We start from the raw sequence: 16,467 nt of genomic DNA, 5'->3' as shown, positions 1-16,467 counted from the left end.
GGGTTGTGCTTGAGACTCCACAGGGAGTTACTGGGGGGCTGCTTCTCTGCCCCAAGGGCTGTCACATGAGACGCTGCAGGACTGTGTTTCACTGGGTGTTGAGGCTATGGGAGGAATAGTGAGGCTGCCGGCTCTAGTGCCAGGTGGATGCTGATCATGCTTGGCTCTGGGATTAACTTTCATCGGACTCAGCCAATGCCATGTCTCTGCTCTCCCGGCACCTGGCCAAGGCAGCAGCTTGGTGGAGGGCAAGAAGCTCAGATTCCATGCTGGCCGGATGAAAGTGACATGGCTACTGGTCCTTGGGTAAGAATGCGCAGTGACTCCCTGGAGGAGATCAAGACCTCAGCTGGCCCAGCAGGCTGCAGCAGCACAAAGCTCCAAGTCCCATAGGGGCTTTATCCAAAGACTGCTGAGGTCCTTTAAAGATCACAAGCGCTTCGTTATCTGATCCCTGGAGACCCTCGGTCAGCAGAACACACTACTACAGCGAGGAAGCGGCTTTCATTCTGGCTTTATTAGTGGCTGCATATACATCTGCAGAATCCTGCCGCTAGAGGTTGGGTTTGAAAGCAGGGCTACATGTTTGGCTGGAAGGGGATCTGGAACCTTCTTTTTTTCCACAAGGCTTTCAGTGATATTGGCCAACTCCCCCGTCCCCCACGCCACATCCTGATAGATAGAGAGCAGAGACTCTCCCGTCACCGCCAGCTAAATTCCTCTAGGTAATTTATTACTTTTAATGTGCTAGTTAATTACATAGTGAATTAAAAATGCATTTGTCGTGGTGCTTGTGCTGTCCTCAGGCTCCACCGGGAATCCTCTCCATCCAGCCCTACAGACAGAGGAAAAGGAAACGCAGGTGAAAGGTCAGACAACAGGACTGCAGCATAGCGCTTGCATGGGGGGCTCAGTGATGAATGGACACACCTCTTGAGTGGATACCCAGGAAACAAAGCAGTGCCTGTGACAGCCCCCATCTTTGACTCCAGGGACTGAACGGGGGACCGCCAGAATTAAGGTGTGAGTTAGAGAGCCAGGCTCTCTAGCTAGGGACTGTCACAGACTCGTGTCCTCTGGGGATCAGGCACCAAGTGGAACACATAACACACGCTGATCAGTGGGTTGCAATTGAACAGAGGTGCCAGGGCATAAGGGGCAGCATTCAAAGCATGACTGGGGCTCTCAGACGTAGAACGAAGTGTGAATCTGGCTATGCTCTTGGGTATGCTAGCTCTGGTGTACCAAGGCTGAGAAAAGGCATGTGACTCTAGCCACTTTCCTGTGGACACAGGTTCTGAATCACATGGGCTGGAGGAAGGATGCCAGCCCCAGGGATGCAATGGGAATCCAGCTATGCTCTAGGAGACAGGGCCTAGGATGCTAGGGCTGGCGCAATGCAACATGACCATTAAGAGAAGCCTTTACCTGAGGTTTACTTGAATGTGTGACTCTCGGTACCGCCCCGGCCAAATCCTGCAAGAGAACCAGAATGAGGTCATTACCACCTGAGGCATCAGAAGCAGGGAGCAGGAACCAGTGCCGTGGCTGTGAGAGCCCTTGGGCTAGTGAGACCACTGCCTTTCCTGCTGACCCATATTCTCCCAGACCATCCGTAGCCATCTGTCGTTCTTCTCTTACACTGATTGGCAGCTCTTTGGGGCAGGGGCTGCTGTGTTTGTACAGTGCAGCGGGGCCCTGGTCCACGACAGGGCTCCGAGGCACTATTGCAATACAAATAAGAGCGAGCGCAGTGAGAGACACGCCTCCCGGTGCCCTGGAACTGCCACAGAGTGCAGAGACCAAACACAACATCCAAGCTGGGGGAAGAACGATGACCACAGCCTGAATATTCCCAGGACCATGAGCCAAAGGCCTAGTAGACACCTCTGACGGCCCACCCATGGCTTTAGAGGGGACTGGGACAGAGCCGTCTGCAATACGGCATTTCAAATGGAAACCACTCACACACTGGGGCCCAACTTGCCTCCAGATAGAGAGGGAAACACTAACTGGAGTACAGGGGAGCTGGAACGAGAGTCAGAGCTTTTAATAGCTGGGTCACTAGCTCAACGTGGCCCATGGCCAGCAGTGACCCAGTGCACTAAGGGCTGAGAGCCGGGCAGCAGCCTGTGTGAAGTGGGACAGGGGGTTCTAGTCACTCAGTGGCACAGGAGTCCATGTCACAAATATAGGAGCACTAGCTAGCTGGCCCAGAGTTGTCAGCCTCAGTGGAAAGGGCGAGCAAGGAGCATATGGGCTGTGGGATGAACTCCCTTCTCAGCAGGAGCACGCTGATGGGAGGCAGGCCCCGGGGAAGCCAGCACTGGAGCTGCTCCTGCCATGCCCGTCTTCTGCAGACACAGGGGATTTCAGTCCCATTTTTAGCAGCAGCAAATTCATGTTCAAATTGCAGGAACTGGACTAGGAGACCTCTTGAGGTCCCATCCAGTCCTACACGTCTATATAAAAACAGTTCATAGTGCAAGTCCCCTCCCTACAGAATGCTGGAAGTGAACAGCCCCCCTGCTGGTAGCCCGAGCCCTGTCATGGTCTGTTAGAACTCCAGCCCTACAAGTGCTGATTAGACCCAGCCCACAGAGCATTTCAGGGGGCCTATGTGCGGGGAGCAGCGAGTGGCTTTTCCCTCCAGGGGATTGGCTCCAAAGAGCAGGAGCATCACAAGGGGAAAGGAGCTCAGCCCTATAGCCACGGAATCCCTGCCTCGACAGCCCGGACAGCACTCAGCCCCTGCATGGCTGTGAAAGGGACTGGCGTGTGAGCACACGTTACCCAGCCTTGTGGGGCTGCTCACAATAGCACCCCCAGAGCTCGCTCCTGCTCCCCCTTGGGGAGTCGCTGAAAAGGAGGCTGGGGAATGACCTGCCTGCCCCTTCCCCGACAGCCTGAAGACCAGGAGAGGGAGCCATTCGAGGGCAGCCGATTGGCTGGCACAAGGTGCTCTGGGAGCAGCCCTGGCAGAGACACTGCCTCCCCGAGGTGCAGCTCCACCCCGCCCCCTGCAGGGCTGTGGTGGTAGCATCCCAAGACAAGAACAGCAGGAGGAATCAAGGGTGATGCCTAAAGAGGCCAAGTGGCACAAAGGGTGTGGAGTCCCCCTGGAAAGCTGGCTCCAGCTGAGGGTGCCAAACATTGAAAACCAGGCCCAGGGGAAGGGCTAGGACTGGACAGGTTGAGCATGGGGCTAGCAGCCCGGGAGGCAGCTGCCTACCCCTGGTGGGGAACATGCCTCTGTTATGGGGTTACTGGGCGATGGCTTCCCTCTGGGGAAGGGACTTGAAACCAGGGGACTGAGGGAAGGAAACCCCTGTTGCATGTGGGAGGAACGTGGTCACCGTGTGGGTTATCTTTCAATTTACCCTCCAAACCAGCTGTGCGGAGCAGTGTGCCACTCTGCCCTTCTCTCTGCTGTCCCAGAGCTCAGGCTGCAGCCCAAGCCAGAATAATTAAATAGCCCCTTAGCCTGTTTAATTGCAGCTGGCACAGGCCAGCCATGGGTGTCTGATTGCTGTTTAGGTGTACCCTCAGTGCTCTCCTTCCCTGCCACAATCCTACCCAGGCTGCATACTCAGGAATTAAGGAATCTGAACTGGTATCATCAGGGTTCCAGCTACTGACGTGCTAGCTCTGCCCTGGCAGTAGGACAGCAGCTCCTCTGAGCCTGCTGAGGTGTCTCGGGGGGATACAAGTGGGTCCCAGCCTCCGGAGACTGAGGATGCTGCTCCTCCTAGCAGCAGGAGGGGGCAGGCTACAGTCACTTTTGACTCTAGTTCTCCCACCCAATGGCCTGGCGTTTTACCCTTGTAGCTTCTAGAGATAAAGAGAAGGATTCCATGTTCCCAGCCAACCCACATGCTGACAAGCAATAGCTGCATAGCTCAGCCAGGGGTCTGGCTGACTCGTTGTCCAGCGTAGCCCACTAGCTGCTGTTAAGGCTTAAGCCAATATCCTGCTGACTTGGAGTGGCATGTAGATGACACTTCACGTTACACCCCAGCAGCCACAGAGTGGATGGCGGGGCAGAAATTCAAGTAGAATTCCACAGCCTCTAGCATTGGCGCCACATCAACAATCGCATTCAGCAAATCACATTCCAAAGGAGTGTGTATGAACCTGAAACCAAAGAGCTGGGGGGGCAGGGGGGGGGGGGAGGAGAGGGAGCTGCAGCAGGGAGGGGAGAATTCAGACCTGTAACTCAAAACTTTCTAAAGCTTGCTGAGTCACAGTGTCTGGAGCCCCACAAGTTTTGAGATTCCTTCTCTTCAGCATTCTCATCTCTTCAAAGCGTCTAAGAGGTTCTGGCAAATTGCATGGGCTTGTGGGTTTTCACACCCTTCAATCTGTGACTACACAGCTGGGTCGGGCAGCGTGGCTGGCCTGTGAAAGCACACTAGACTACCTCACTACAGTGAAATGTGCAAAGCACTTAAGTCGACTCGTGCCGTGTACAGATGAGTAGGCCCATTTGTGCCATCACTCACACGGGTACAATGCCCACCAGCTCCGGGGAGAGTCACACCTGTGCAACAGAGGACAAAACTGTGACTGTAGAATCTGAAGATGGGGAGGGTGAGATTTTTTCCAACACTCAGGGTACGTCTACACTACAGCGACAGTTACAGCGCTGCAGTTGTGCTGCTGGAGCACTGCAGTGTAGATACTTCCTACAATGACAGAAGGGGGCTGGCTGTCAACGCAGGCAATCCACCTCTCTGATTGGAGGTAGCTAGGTCAATGGGAGAATCCCTCTGTCGACCTAGCCACCTCTATATCACGGGTTAGGCTGACCTAACTACAGTGGTCAGGGCATGAAGCTAGATTGACCTAAATTATAGGTGTAGGCCAGGCCACAGCATTGACCTAACTCTGCTCCAGCCTAAGTAAAAAGCAAAATTCCCATTGACTTCGGAGCTGGGCCAGCGCTGAGACCTTTTGAACATCCTACCCAGAGAGAAACCACAGTGTAGATCCAGAGGAGCACCTCTTCAGCCAACGTGACCAGAGACTGTGAGAGACAGAGCTTCTGCTCCAAAGGCCACAATTCAAGTTTGAGGCAGTGCCTACAAAGCGGTCAAGGGAAAGTTGCCCAGCCCCTGGAGAAAGGGGAAGGAGGCGTGTGTGGATGTCGAAGGGTGACTGCACGCAGGAGGATGTGTGATGACAGCCGTATGAGTAGAGATTGTGAAGGGGAGGACAGGTGTAAAGTGTAATGGGTGTAGGTGTATTTAGGGGTGTGCACATGGCTCTAGCGGTTTGCCCCCGAGTTTAGGGACATATGAGGGAAGACAAGGGGACAAGGGGCTAAGGGGAAGTGGCTGTGGGGGTGCATGAGGGGCTTGTGAGCTGGGAGTTCAGGCAGGAGAGGCTGTGGATGGACGCAGGGATGTATGTGCATGGATCTGTATGCTGGAACATGTGATCATGCTTCTGGGCAAGAACCCCAGGAGACAGACACCACTGGTGCCAGTACCCAATATCCAGCCAGGGAGAGGTGGGAAGCCCCAAGCATGGAGAAACTTACCTTTGGGTCCAAACAAAGCAGCATAGCACGGCTGGTTGCAATAGGGCTTCCCATCATGCTGCAGAGAGAGAAGAGACTCCTCAGTGCCACATTACTCAGGGGAGTCTGAGACGAGCAGGGCCCAGGAACTGGGCATCAGAACAGGCACTGCTCAGTCATTGGGCCCACTCTTAACCCTGTGAGTATGGATCTAGATTAACAACTCCTGGGCCCTGCTCTCCTGTCCCAGCTGTGTCAGTGACCTCCCCTACTGCCTGCTCTTCCAGTTCTGGGCCCTGCCATTGTTCTGCCAGTCACCCCGAGTGGAGTCCTGACCTCACTACAGCTTTGCTAAACTAAAGAAACAGAAACGTGCCAGGAGAGCCAAATCAGAGCCTCGTCTAAGGTCCGCTCATGTTCCTCCTCACCTGAGACCTGCTCTGGACATAGGTCTCTGGATAAAGCTAGGGGACCCTGCACCACCCAGCCCACAATCCTAGTGACACTCTGCCCTGTTACATGCAATGGGGAATTCCCTCAGTTCCCTACAGGATTTCTCCAACTCGGCAAATCCCCCCTCCAGGGGACCTGGACTGGCCCAATGTCTCTGCCCTGTCAGGTTAGTTCAGTTATTATGGCACCCCACTCACCGGGCCATCCTGGTGCTAGCAAACCAGCCTGCCCACACACACAGCAAGCCCACAGCTTGGAGCTGGCTAATGCAGAGTTCTTGCTACTTCAAGGCAGGGCCCCCAGGTAGTCCCATATTCCATGGAATCAACCAAAGAACTCACCTCTTGCTGCAGAATCTCAGCTTCCCTCTTTTAAAATTCTATTTCTGGCCCCCAAGTCTGAGACCTGAGTAACTGATGCAGCGATGGCTGCCTGCATCTGCAGAGCGCTTGAACCAATAGCTCCAAGAGCTGTGAACTCCCCGCTCATCTCAGGCAGGGCCCAATGCACCCTGTGATTCTGCAGCAGTGGAGCTTGCCATTGGCCCCAGGATGCCACGGAATGCAGCCCTCTTGCCCTGGCATTAGCTGTTTTGCTGCGGCCAGACCCTCTCTGGTCATCTGCAACCTGCCATTTGCTCTCCAAATTTCCCCACAATGGGGAGATGATTTTACTGTGCACAGCACATGCACTAGGAGTCCAGCTTGCAGCCAAGGAGCAGGGAGAAGCCAGAAATGTAGGCTGGTTAACTAGGTGGCCTGGAGATCTCCCAGCAGTCCAGGCCTGGGGCAATGAGCCGCTGAAGCTTGCTATAAGCTCCCGGCTTCCGGGGGTGAAGGAGGGTCTGAGCCGGACAGCACTGCAGGAGCAGAGGCCAAGGGAACAGAGCCAGGCTGGCTGGAGAGTACAGTGAGAACCCCACCCTCAGAAATACCCAGCAACAATTTGTACCTCAGTGAGCCTTACAAGTCTGAGGCTGTGCGATGAGTGTGTGTGAGGGGGATGGGAACAAGGGTACTGCATGGTGCGGGGATAAAGTCATGCTGCTGCAGAATTTCGGAGCTGGGGCTGTGAAATACGGGCCCCTTGTGCTGTGGAGTACCTGGGAATCCACTTTGCAATGGCAGCGTGCACTATGCTGCCACCCACAGGTGAGGGGTATAAAGAAGCAGCTGATTAAAGCTTCTTGACATGTCTGTCCTAAGCGTTGGAAGATGCAGCTAAGAGTTACAGTGACACAGAGCTGGTGGCCACCTCACCCCTTACCTCAGCATGGCCACCTGAAGTCAGGGTCTTGTTGCATTTCTCACACTTCAAGCATGGTCGGTGCCAGTCTTTCCCCAGGGAGGTAACCTTCTCAGCTGTCAGAGTGCGGAAACAAAAGAGCACCATTCAGGAGGCTGTGATAAGGCATATGCACCCCACACCGAGCCAGCAAGGGTTGGCAAGCTGCTGTGGGCCCTCAGCCCCACCCCGCTACACCTGCACTCGCTGTCAGGTATCGGAGGGGCTTTTCACGAGGGAAGAGAACAGCTCAGGAGCTGGCTGGCCAGCCCGGGAGAACAGCCCTTTGTGCCCAGCCCAGCCCCTCTGCATCCAGCCCAGCCTCTCTGCAGAGACTGCTGGAGCCCTCCGGAGGAAGGTATGGCTGGCACAGGATAACTGAGTTCGTCTTCTTCATGGCACCGCTTCTTTGCTTTACTACGTAAGGACTCTGGGGCTGCCTGTGTGGCCTGGGACAGGCCAGAGAGGTGTAAGGAGACTGTCACAGGGAAAAGATGCCACGGCAGAGGTGGGGAGCTGCTTCAATAAACTCTGTGGACTTTTGCACTCTACATGCGTCTGTCCTGGACCCAAACAGTGTGGTCACTGTAAGAGTTCTATACTTGGAAAAATGCCTTGTGTTCCCAATGATTAAATCCAAAAGCTACTGGGGCATCTCTCATTCCAGCTTTCAGTGGGGCTCACTCACTGCTTGACACTTGCTTGTCCTGGAGGGAGACTGACAGTTTTCAAATTCAGACACCTACACTGCACTTGCAAAATAAATAAAAATCCATGCAGCCCATGCGTGTGCGTGGGCAGAAAAACAGGCAATAGCATGCGTAGTACTTGCTTTGCACACACAAAAGCATGGCTTGCACAAGCATTTTTCACACAGGCTTGGGTGTCTGATTTCTAGGCAAATTATTGCCAGTCGGAAGATTTGAGCTCTGAAGCGCTTGCTGCGTCATTACCTCCCCATTCCTTTCTGGAAGGGCCTATGCGTCTCCGTTTGACACAGATTCATTACTGTTCACATTAAAACTTGTTCAGATGGGGAGACTTGCAGAAGGAAAATGGCAACAGAGTCAAATTTAGGGAACACCAGAGTACAGCCAGCCCTCACCCAGCACGGAGGACTGCCCTCCTCTAGTCTAGTAGAAATTCTTCTGCATAAATTGGCATCTGAATTTGAAAACCAGTGACCTCAATTGACACTGGTTACAATAATCCCTTAAATTCCAAGGTAACGATCCCTTTTGGCACATGTGAAAACCTGTCTGACAATCATGGGGGGGGAGACACCTGGACCAACACTGGGAAGCAAAGTATTGCAAAACATCCTTTTTCCAACCCACAAATACAGGGAACCTCCTGCCGTCAGGGTGTTGGGGACACATTTCTTGCTAAAAGCCACAACAAACAGTAGTGTGCTTGGAGACTGGCCTGGGTTCAGGCAACTGAAGACAGCCCCAGAGGCAGCTAAAAAAGGAACAATGAGGTTACTCCCCTAGTCCGGAACAGGTTTACATTAGGAAAGAACACAGGATGGAATTTAACTATAGCACAAAGGATGTAATTTGCTAAAGAGGCTAGTGTGTTCTTTCTATTAGCAGCTGCACTCACGGATGTGTATTAAGTGATAACGCTGAGCTTTCCACAGGAACCCTTTCAGTGCCAGGACCTTCGAGTGGATTTTCCATGCCTGAAAAAGGCAGGGGACTGGGCTCGGGGACAAAATTTCTTCCTATGCACCAATACCTCTCCACTCTGTGCTCTGCTGCTGCAGCAGAGTGCTGGGTGAGGAGTGCTGCTCTGCCAGTTCTTTGGCATTACAACTCCTTTTCTGGGTGGGCAGAGAGCCTGTGACTTGGGTGTGACCATTAACTCCAGGAGAGAAGTGATCACTAGAGAAGGGATCTCAAAATGCTCCTAGCAGGCAGGCCCCACATCACAGACACCAACATCATGGCGTGAAATGGCACCCTTGTTTGTAGCTCCAACAAGCGGGCCAGGGACTATCTGGGGAAGGGGGCATGAGCCCAAATTCAAGTCAGAGGGCCACCCTGCCTCAGGAGGCGCACGCTGCTATGGAATTCTATAGGCTGATTTTAAAAAGTTCTCCGGAAGGATGATTGCTCTGTTACATTTAATAGGGCTGGGGGGAAGACATGCAACTTTTATTTATATTATTATTTATTATATTATAACCCAGAGGGGGCCACCTTTGTAGCTCAGGAGTGAGGCATGATGGGGTGGGGGGCAGCACCCTCTGCCATGCCTGTTCTACATCTGAAAGAGATGCTGAGCCTTTCTTTTTATTCCAGGGTTTCTGGAAGGAATTCAGACTCCAGGAATGTCACTCGGGCACCTTTCACCCCTATTGGAGGAATGTTTAGAGAAGACTATCACTGCCTAGGCACTATATTCCCAGTGACTGGGACTTCTCACCAGGAGAGCTTCCAGACTCCGGTGCTGCAATCTCCCCATGGAGGTAATGATTTAGTGCTGATGAAGTGATCAGTCTTCGCTGCACTCCTATGATCCTGCTTTCTCTCCCCTTTATGATCTGTCAAACATATCAGCTGAAATCCCATCAAGGACCATTGAAGTAGCTCATTGAATTAACAGCCAGGCCCCTCAGGTTCCAGCTTAGAGTGAAGAACCAGACGGTGTAAGTGAAATGTAGTTAAGTGGCAGCTAAATCTGAGCAAAAGACACCACATACCAGCCATACAAAACCTCCAGTATTGGGACTCTTAGCTGAGAGATGCTGTATTTTTCTTTTTATTCCAAGACTGCTTATACAAGATCAGTGTTACTGCTATGATCTTAGAAATAAGAGCTTACAACTGATTTTGGACTCTCCTTGGCCTTTGCATTAAACTCGGTCTTGTACAGCTGAGGTCATATGACTAACTTCATAAAAACAGCACTTCCTTGCTCAACAGACCCATTGCACTTACAAAGCCACATCTGCTTACTTCACTGCACAGTATCTTTCACTCCTGTTAGCCCTGCGGGGCTAGACCAGCTGTGTGAATGGCAGCTGAATTCTTTTCTGAGTTGATCAACTGAATTAATAATGATAGATTGAGAGTATATAGTGTTTATACCCAGAGATGTGCAAACCAGAACAAAACCAACCTGACTTAGGGCACGTCTTCACTACCCGCCGGATCGGCGGGTAACAATCGGTCTATCGGGGATCGACTTATCGCGTCTAGTGAAGACGCGATAAAATCGATCCCCGATGGCTCTGCCGTCGACTCCGGAAATCCACAGCGGCAAGAGGCGGTAGCGGAGTCGACGGCGGCGCGGCAGCGGTCGACTTGCCGCCGTCCTCACAGCCAGGTAAGTCGACCTAAAATACGCCACTTCAGCTACGCTATTCACGTAGCTGAAGTTGCGTATCTTAGGTCGACCCCCCGCTGTAGTGTAGACCTAGCCTCAGACCCGGGGGGTTTAGGTGCTGACAGTTCTATTAAAACCTTTTTTTACTAGTAAGCTTAGCAAATATTACCTGGAGTAAATGAGCTGTCATAGACGTGAAACTTCACAATGCCAATTTTAGTCACCATTCCAAGTAGAACTGTACTTTAAGGGGAGGTTTAAGCTTTGTTTACACTGAGGAAACTTACAAAAAATTCCCATTGGTGCTACTACCACTTTATTGGAATGGGTGTTAGGACCAATAGTGTAGACAAGGCTCTTGCCACCAGGACTGATTTTTACTCCCTTTTGGTTGAATCTATTGAAAGTAAGTAACTAAAATGTTGGTAAAAATGGGTTCAGCTATCAGAATCTTGTCTATACCTGGCCTCCAGCCAGTGCTAACCCCAAGTCAGGATTCTTTAGTAAATTTCTCTAGTGTAGGCACTATCTTAAATGACAGGCAAATATGAATGGATGGGAAAACAGAGAAACAGTTAAGTCTCCATCACAGAGAGCTGGAACGTACAAACTCTGGAATTCTTGTGTTCTGAGCCATTCCCTGATTATTATTTTTCTGGCATAGTAGACAGAAAAGTACAACACACCCCACAAGCAAACCAGAAATATAAAACAGAGAAAGAAAAAAAAATCAATGTGTTTCCAGTCCATGGCTTACAGATTTAGTCGATACATTTAAAAAATAAAAGTACTTATAGGGCCAGCATCCACTTCTAACTCTCAGCAAAACACATCAGAGTTTTTATGCCAGGGACATGGGGAACCAAGAGATTGGGGAACTTCTGTATGTGGTTTTAGTAGATGGAGTTAAATGACTGCAGCAAAGGTTATTGCCAGGACTAGCTACCCAAACCTCTTGAAATACACCCATGGCAGGAAGTGGGATCATGTCACCCAATTAAGTACTCTGAGTCAGTACAGAAATCTGCGGCTTTTTGGAAATTCCTTCCAAATCAGGGTGTGGTCATCCATCTGCTCCTTACTAGGGGCTGGATCCAACGCCAAGGGGAGTCAGTGGAAGTCGGATCAGGCCCAAAGTCTGTTCAAGGCATATAGTGATAGTTTTAAGAAAAACGAGCCTTGGAGATACACGTATCCTCTGCGCTGTAGCCTTATTACAATAAGACATTCACGATTACATGGTGCCCTCTGTTACGCCCAGGTACTAATGACTGTGATCAAAGGCAGAATTTGCTGTTCAGAATCTAACTAATTTGCCTTGTAAAGTTTTTAGGAACCACTTTAACTGATCCTGGTGTTGGACTCTGGACTGGAGTGTCCAGAATCTCTGGGTGGCTCACTCCCTGCCCATCCAGTCTGTCCACCTTAAGCAAACAGCTATGATGAAGCTGTTGGAACAAACAAACAAAATATTAACTTGGAGGGAAGTGTAACATGGCAGTAAGCCAGCGCCTCTGAACCACGCCTCTAGTGATTTGCCTCAGTGCCCATCAAATGGCTTGGAGACAATCAAAGCACTGAGGCTCCATGTTAACCTATTCTGTTCAGTGGGGCAGACGTCCTGAGAGGAAAGGGCCTTGGTACAATGACTTACAAGACGTTCCAGCACAGAAGAAAACAAAAAGGGAGTAAGTTGCAGTGGGGGAGGTCTAGGTTGGATATTAGAAAACACTATTTCACTAGGAGGGTGGTGAAGCACTGGAATGGGATACCTAGGGAGGTGGTGGAATCTCCATCCTTAGAGGTTTTTAAGGCCCGGCTTGACAAAGCCCTGGCTGGGATGATTTAGTTGATGTTGGTCCAGCTTTGAGCAGGGGGTTGGACTAGATGACCTCCTGAGGTCTCTTCCAACCTTAATCTTCTATGATTCTAAGTTGCAGAAGGATCTCCCAGAGCAGCTCTTCAGAGGTGTCCATTTGCACACACAACGTATTGTTGCAAGTTCTCATATGTACGTTTGGTGACTTCTGAAAGACCTGGCCTCTGATTCATGGTCACCCTTCATGACTGGCAAACGGTGCAAACCATCACCGTTCATCCTTAGGAGCAGAGCAAATAATTGAGGTTTTTGGTCTGCTGGCCAAATTGAAAAATTCACTTTGTTTCTAACTGAAACGGATTTCTTTTTTGGTTTCTCATAAACAAAAAACCTCCCAAAATTGTGTTTGGGTCAAATGAACTGTTTTGAAGATGATGATTCAAAACAAAATATCCAAATTTGCAAAATGAACCGTACTGATAATTCCAAAATTTGTTTTCAAGGTTTTTTCAGCCGAAACTATTTGCTGAATTTGACCTGAAGTCACGAATAGTTTCAGTGCCCTGAAAAATGCATTTTCCAGCAAATTTCCTGTCAGCTCAAAAAATTTCACCCAGATTTACTTGGTAGAGCTCTGTGCTCATCTTGAACTGGTGTAAATGACCACACAAAGCACAGGGACTGATGAATTGAGCCCCTGATATAAAAGATCTAAAAACAGAGCATTAGTTGTTTGACATGTTTGCCTCTGGAACCAAATGGTCACCGACAGTACTAGCTACTGCCAGAAGAATCCTCTTTAGACGTTAGACAGAAGATACACAATGGACACAGCTTAGATGGAAACATCTCAGAATCAAAAACAGATTCAGTGTCTAATACTAAAATATAGCCCAACCACCAGCCCTCCCTCCCTTTTAGAAGTCAGCATACCTAACCACTCAGACCCACACAAACAACTCTTTATTTTCTACACTCTCTCCTTCCTACTGTTTTCTCCAGATCTTCTTCTTTCACCCCCAAATTACAATCTTGTGTCCTAGACACAACTTCCCAACTGTTACACATTTACATTTGCTATTATATGGATGGCTGGACTTGCAAGACATATGGCAAGAACCTATTTTATATTTCTCTACCAAACCTCAACAACAAACAGCCCTCACCTATAATAATAATAATAATAATTGTGTACCTGTCCAACTGTTCAGCTAAAACGTGCAGCTGAACAGAGAAATGGCAGGACCTCTTGTATATAGAAATTGATACGGTTTCACTCATTTTATAGAACACTGTGTGGTTCTTGGATTCTGAAGATTTTTTTTTCACTGTGTAGAAGGGAACAGGAGACTTCCTCGATGATGGGCAGCTATATGAGAACATACGTATTTTCACTGGCTTTGGATATTATCTCTCAACAGACTTCAAAAACTGTATCTGTCTGTGGACTCAGAATCCAATGGGACAGTATAAAAGCACTACAATGAAATGGTTTAAAAACTACAATGGAAATTCCCCCCATCTTATGTGCTTTGTTATTTCTCACTAATTAACCAGGAAATCTTTGGTTTTCTAGGACTATCAATTATACCAGTGGTTCTCAACCTGCATCTGGTTTGCAGTCCAATCAGCACATAGCTGCAGTCCATGTAACATCCTCAGGGCCATACAGGTAGTAAACATATTGGGTGGGTGTGGCCCATATAACACATATTTGAAAACCACTGGTTTATACAAATGGATTGCCAGTTCCTCTAGACATTACTAGAGATCTGAAGGCCTAAGGGGCATGGGCTATTGGGGGGGGGGGGATTAATTACAAAGAACTTTTTATTAATGATAATTTGTAAAGAGAACTTGTTAGGTTTTGAGAGCGCTTCCTCACTTGTAAAGCATACAGCTCTCTGCAATAGTTTGCTGCTGTTCAAGTCTCCTTACTCATAGCTGGGAGGCATGCAAGAGATCCATAAATCAGAGCATCTTCCTAAGGCTGCAGGGAGGCCCAGGGAGAGTAACCCTGCTCGGACTCCTCCTCCCGCCATGGCTCTGCACAGCCTCCGTGCCAGTCAGCTTTCCCCAGCCCTGCCCGCTCAGAGCCCCTGCACAAGGGGAGAGGGGGCAGCGCTTGCCCTTGATGTTAGCGGGAGTCTGTTCAGCCTACACAGCCCAGCTCAACCCGTGAGGACCAGCACTAATGCCGGTCTGCTGGAGCCCTGCAAACTCAGCTCCTTCCAGGCTGCATGAGACCCCCGAGCCATGCAAGCAGACGGGGGGGGGGGGGGAGGGGGGTTTGAGCCCTTCTCACAGAAGCCGGGGGGTTCTCAGACGGCTTGTCCCGGAACACTGATCTCCTCCCACAGGGCTGGGCAGGGGGCAGTGATGACAGCAGCGCTGGGCACGAACCAAACACCAGCTGCAGCAGCAGCATGTAGCCAGCGCAGCCTGGGTCCCGGCCCGGGCAATGGCCGCCCCTACCCCACCCACCTGTGCTGCTGCCAGGGCGCTGGGCTGTGCCTCAGTGGGGAGCTGGGTGCCGGGGAGCCTGTATAGACAAGGGGGTGCAGGAGGCAGGTCACCCCCATTTAGAAGCTGCGTTCAGGGTCAGGCAGGTGGGCTGTACCCCTGCAGGGGGCTAGGAAGGTGAGTGTAGGAGCAGAGGGTTGGGCAAGGTCTCTAGCCGCCCCTACAGAGCTCTGGTGCCAGGGAGCCCATATAGAGAGGGGGTGCAGCAGGCAGGGCACCCCATGGGGGCAGGCAGCCGCAGAGTCCCTGGCACCCCCAGCAGGGAGCTGGGTGCCAGGCACCCCACGGGGAAGGTGGAGCAGGGGCAGACAGGGTGCCTGGCAGCCCCGGCAAGGAGCTGGGTGCCAGGAGCAGGGCACGCGTGGGGGCGGCGGGGGCCATGGGCAGGCAGTGCCGGGGCAGGCGAGGAGCGGCGCCCTTACCGAAGTAGACCTCCTTCTGGCAACGGGGGCACTTGGGCATGGTGGTAGCTCCGCACGGGCTGGGCTCTGCGCTGGCTGCTGCTGGAGTTCCTCTGCTGCTCAGGGCGGCCCGCGCCGGCAGGGTCACCCCGCGGCCCCGCCCGTGAAGCCCCGCCCCCCAGCTGTGCTGCCTGCGCGGGGGGAACCCTGGCACAGGGGCAAGGGAGGGAAGACAGGCGGGACGGAACTGCCGTACCAGGGCGGGACGGAACGGGACGGGGCGGTGGGGGAGGGCTGGGCTCGGGGCTGGGGGGGGGTGGAGTGGAGGCGCTGGTGGACAGAGGGGGATGGGGGGAATCAAGGTGCATCTCCTCTCCTCTCCTGGCCCTAGTGTCCTGTTGATTTTTGCCCCACGCTCTTTCCTAACTTGTATGTCAGTGGTTCTCAAATTTAGCAACCCAAGGACCCCCATTTTAATTTAAAATTTTTCTTTTATTTCAGAAGGTTGAAAAAGCTACTGGGGGGAAGCTGTTCTAGACTTGATTTTAACAAATAGGGAGGAACTCGTTGAGAATTTGAAAGTAGAAGGCAGCTTGGGTGAAAGTGATCATGAAATCATAGAGTTTGCAATTCTAAGGAAGGGTAGAAGGGAGAACAGCAAAATAGAGACAATGGATTTCAGGAAGGCAGATTTTGGTAAGCTCAGCGAGCTGATAGGTAAGGTCCCATGGGAATCAAGACTGAGGGGAAAAACAACTGAGGAGAGTTGGCAGTTTTTCAAAGGGACACTATTAAGGGCCCAAAAGCAAGCTATTCCGCTGGTTAGGAAGGATAGAAAATGTGGCAAAAGACCACCTTGGCTTAACCACGAGATCTTGCATGATCTAAAAAATAAAAAGGAGTCATATAAAAAATGGAAACTAGGACAGATTACAAAGGATGAATACAGGCAAACAACACAGGACTGCAGGGGCAAGATTAGAAAGGCAAAGGCACAAAATGAGCTCAAACTAGCTACGGGAATAAAGGGAAACAAGAAGACTTTTTAATCAATACATTAGAAGCAAGAGGAAGACCAAAGACAGGGTAGGCCCACTGCTTAGGGAAGAAGGAGAAACAGTAACAGGAAACTT

General features: G+C 51.1%; 1 protein-coding gene across 1 annotated transcript; it reads right to left on the bottom strand.

Moving 5' to 3' along the window:
- Positions 1–497: 497 nt before the first annotated feature.
- On the bottom strand, positions 498–15,475 carry LOC135882502 (cysteine-rich protein 1). Its single transcript, XM_065409431.1, has 5 exons — positions 15,356–15,475; positions 7,241–7,335; positions 5,543–5,600; positions 1,429–1,476; positions 498–835 (listed from the first exon to the last, which is right to left on the bottom strand). The coding sequence occupies exons 1-4, from the start codon at positions 15,393–15,395 to the stop codon at positions 1,436–1,438; spliced, it is 234 nt and encodes a 77-aa protein (XP_065265503.1). The 5' UTR covers positions 15,396–15,475; the 3' UTR covers positions 498–835; positions 1,429–1,435.
- Positions 15,476–16,467: the final 992 nt, after the last annotated feature.

This window comes from Emys orbicularis, chromosome 8, assembly GCF_028017835.1.
Source record: "Emys orbicularis isolate rEmyOrb1 chromosome 8, rEmyOrb1.hap1, whole genome shotgun sequence".
Classification (NCBI taxonomy): Eukaryota; Metazoa; Chordata; order Testudines; family Emydidae; genus Emys; species Emys orbicularis.
Note: the sequence above shows the minus strand (reverse complement) of the source record. Positions and strands in the feature narration are given on the sequence as shown.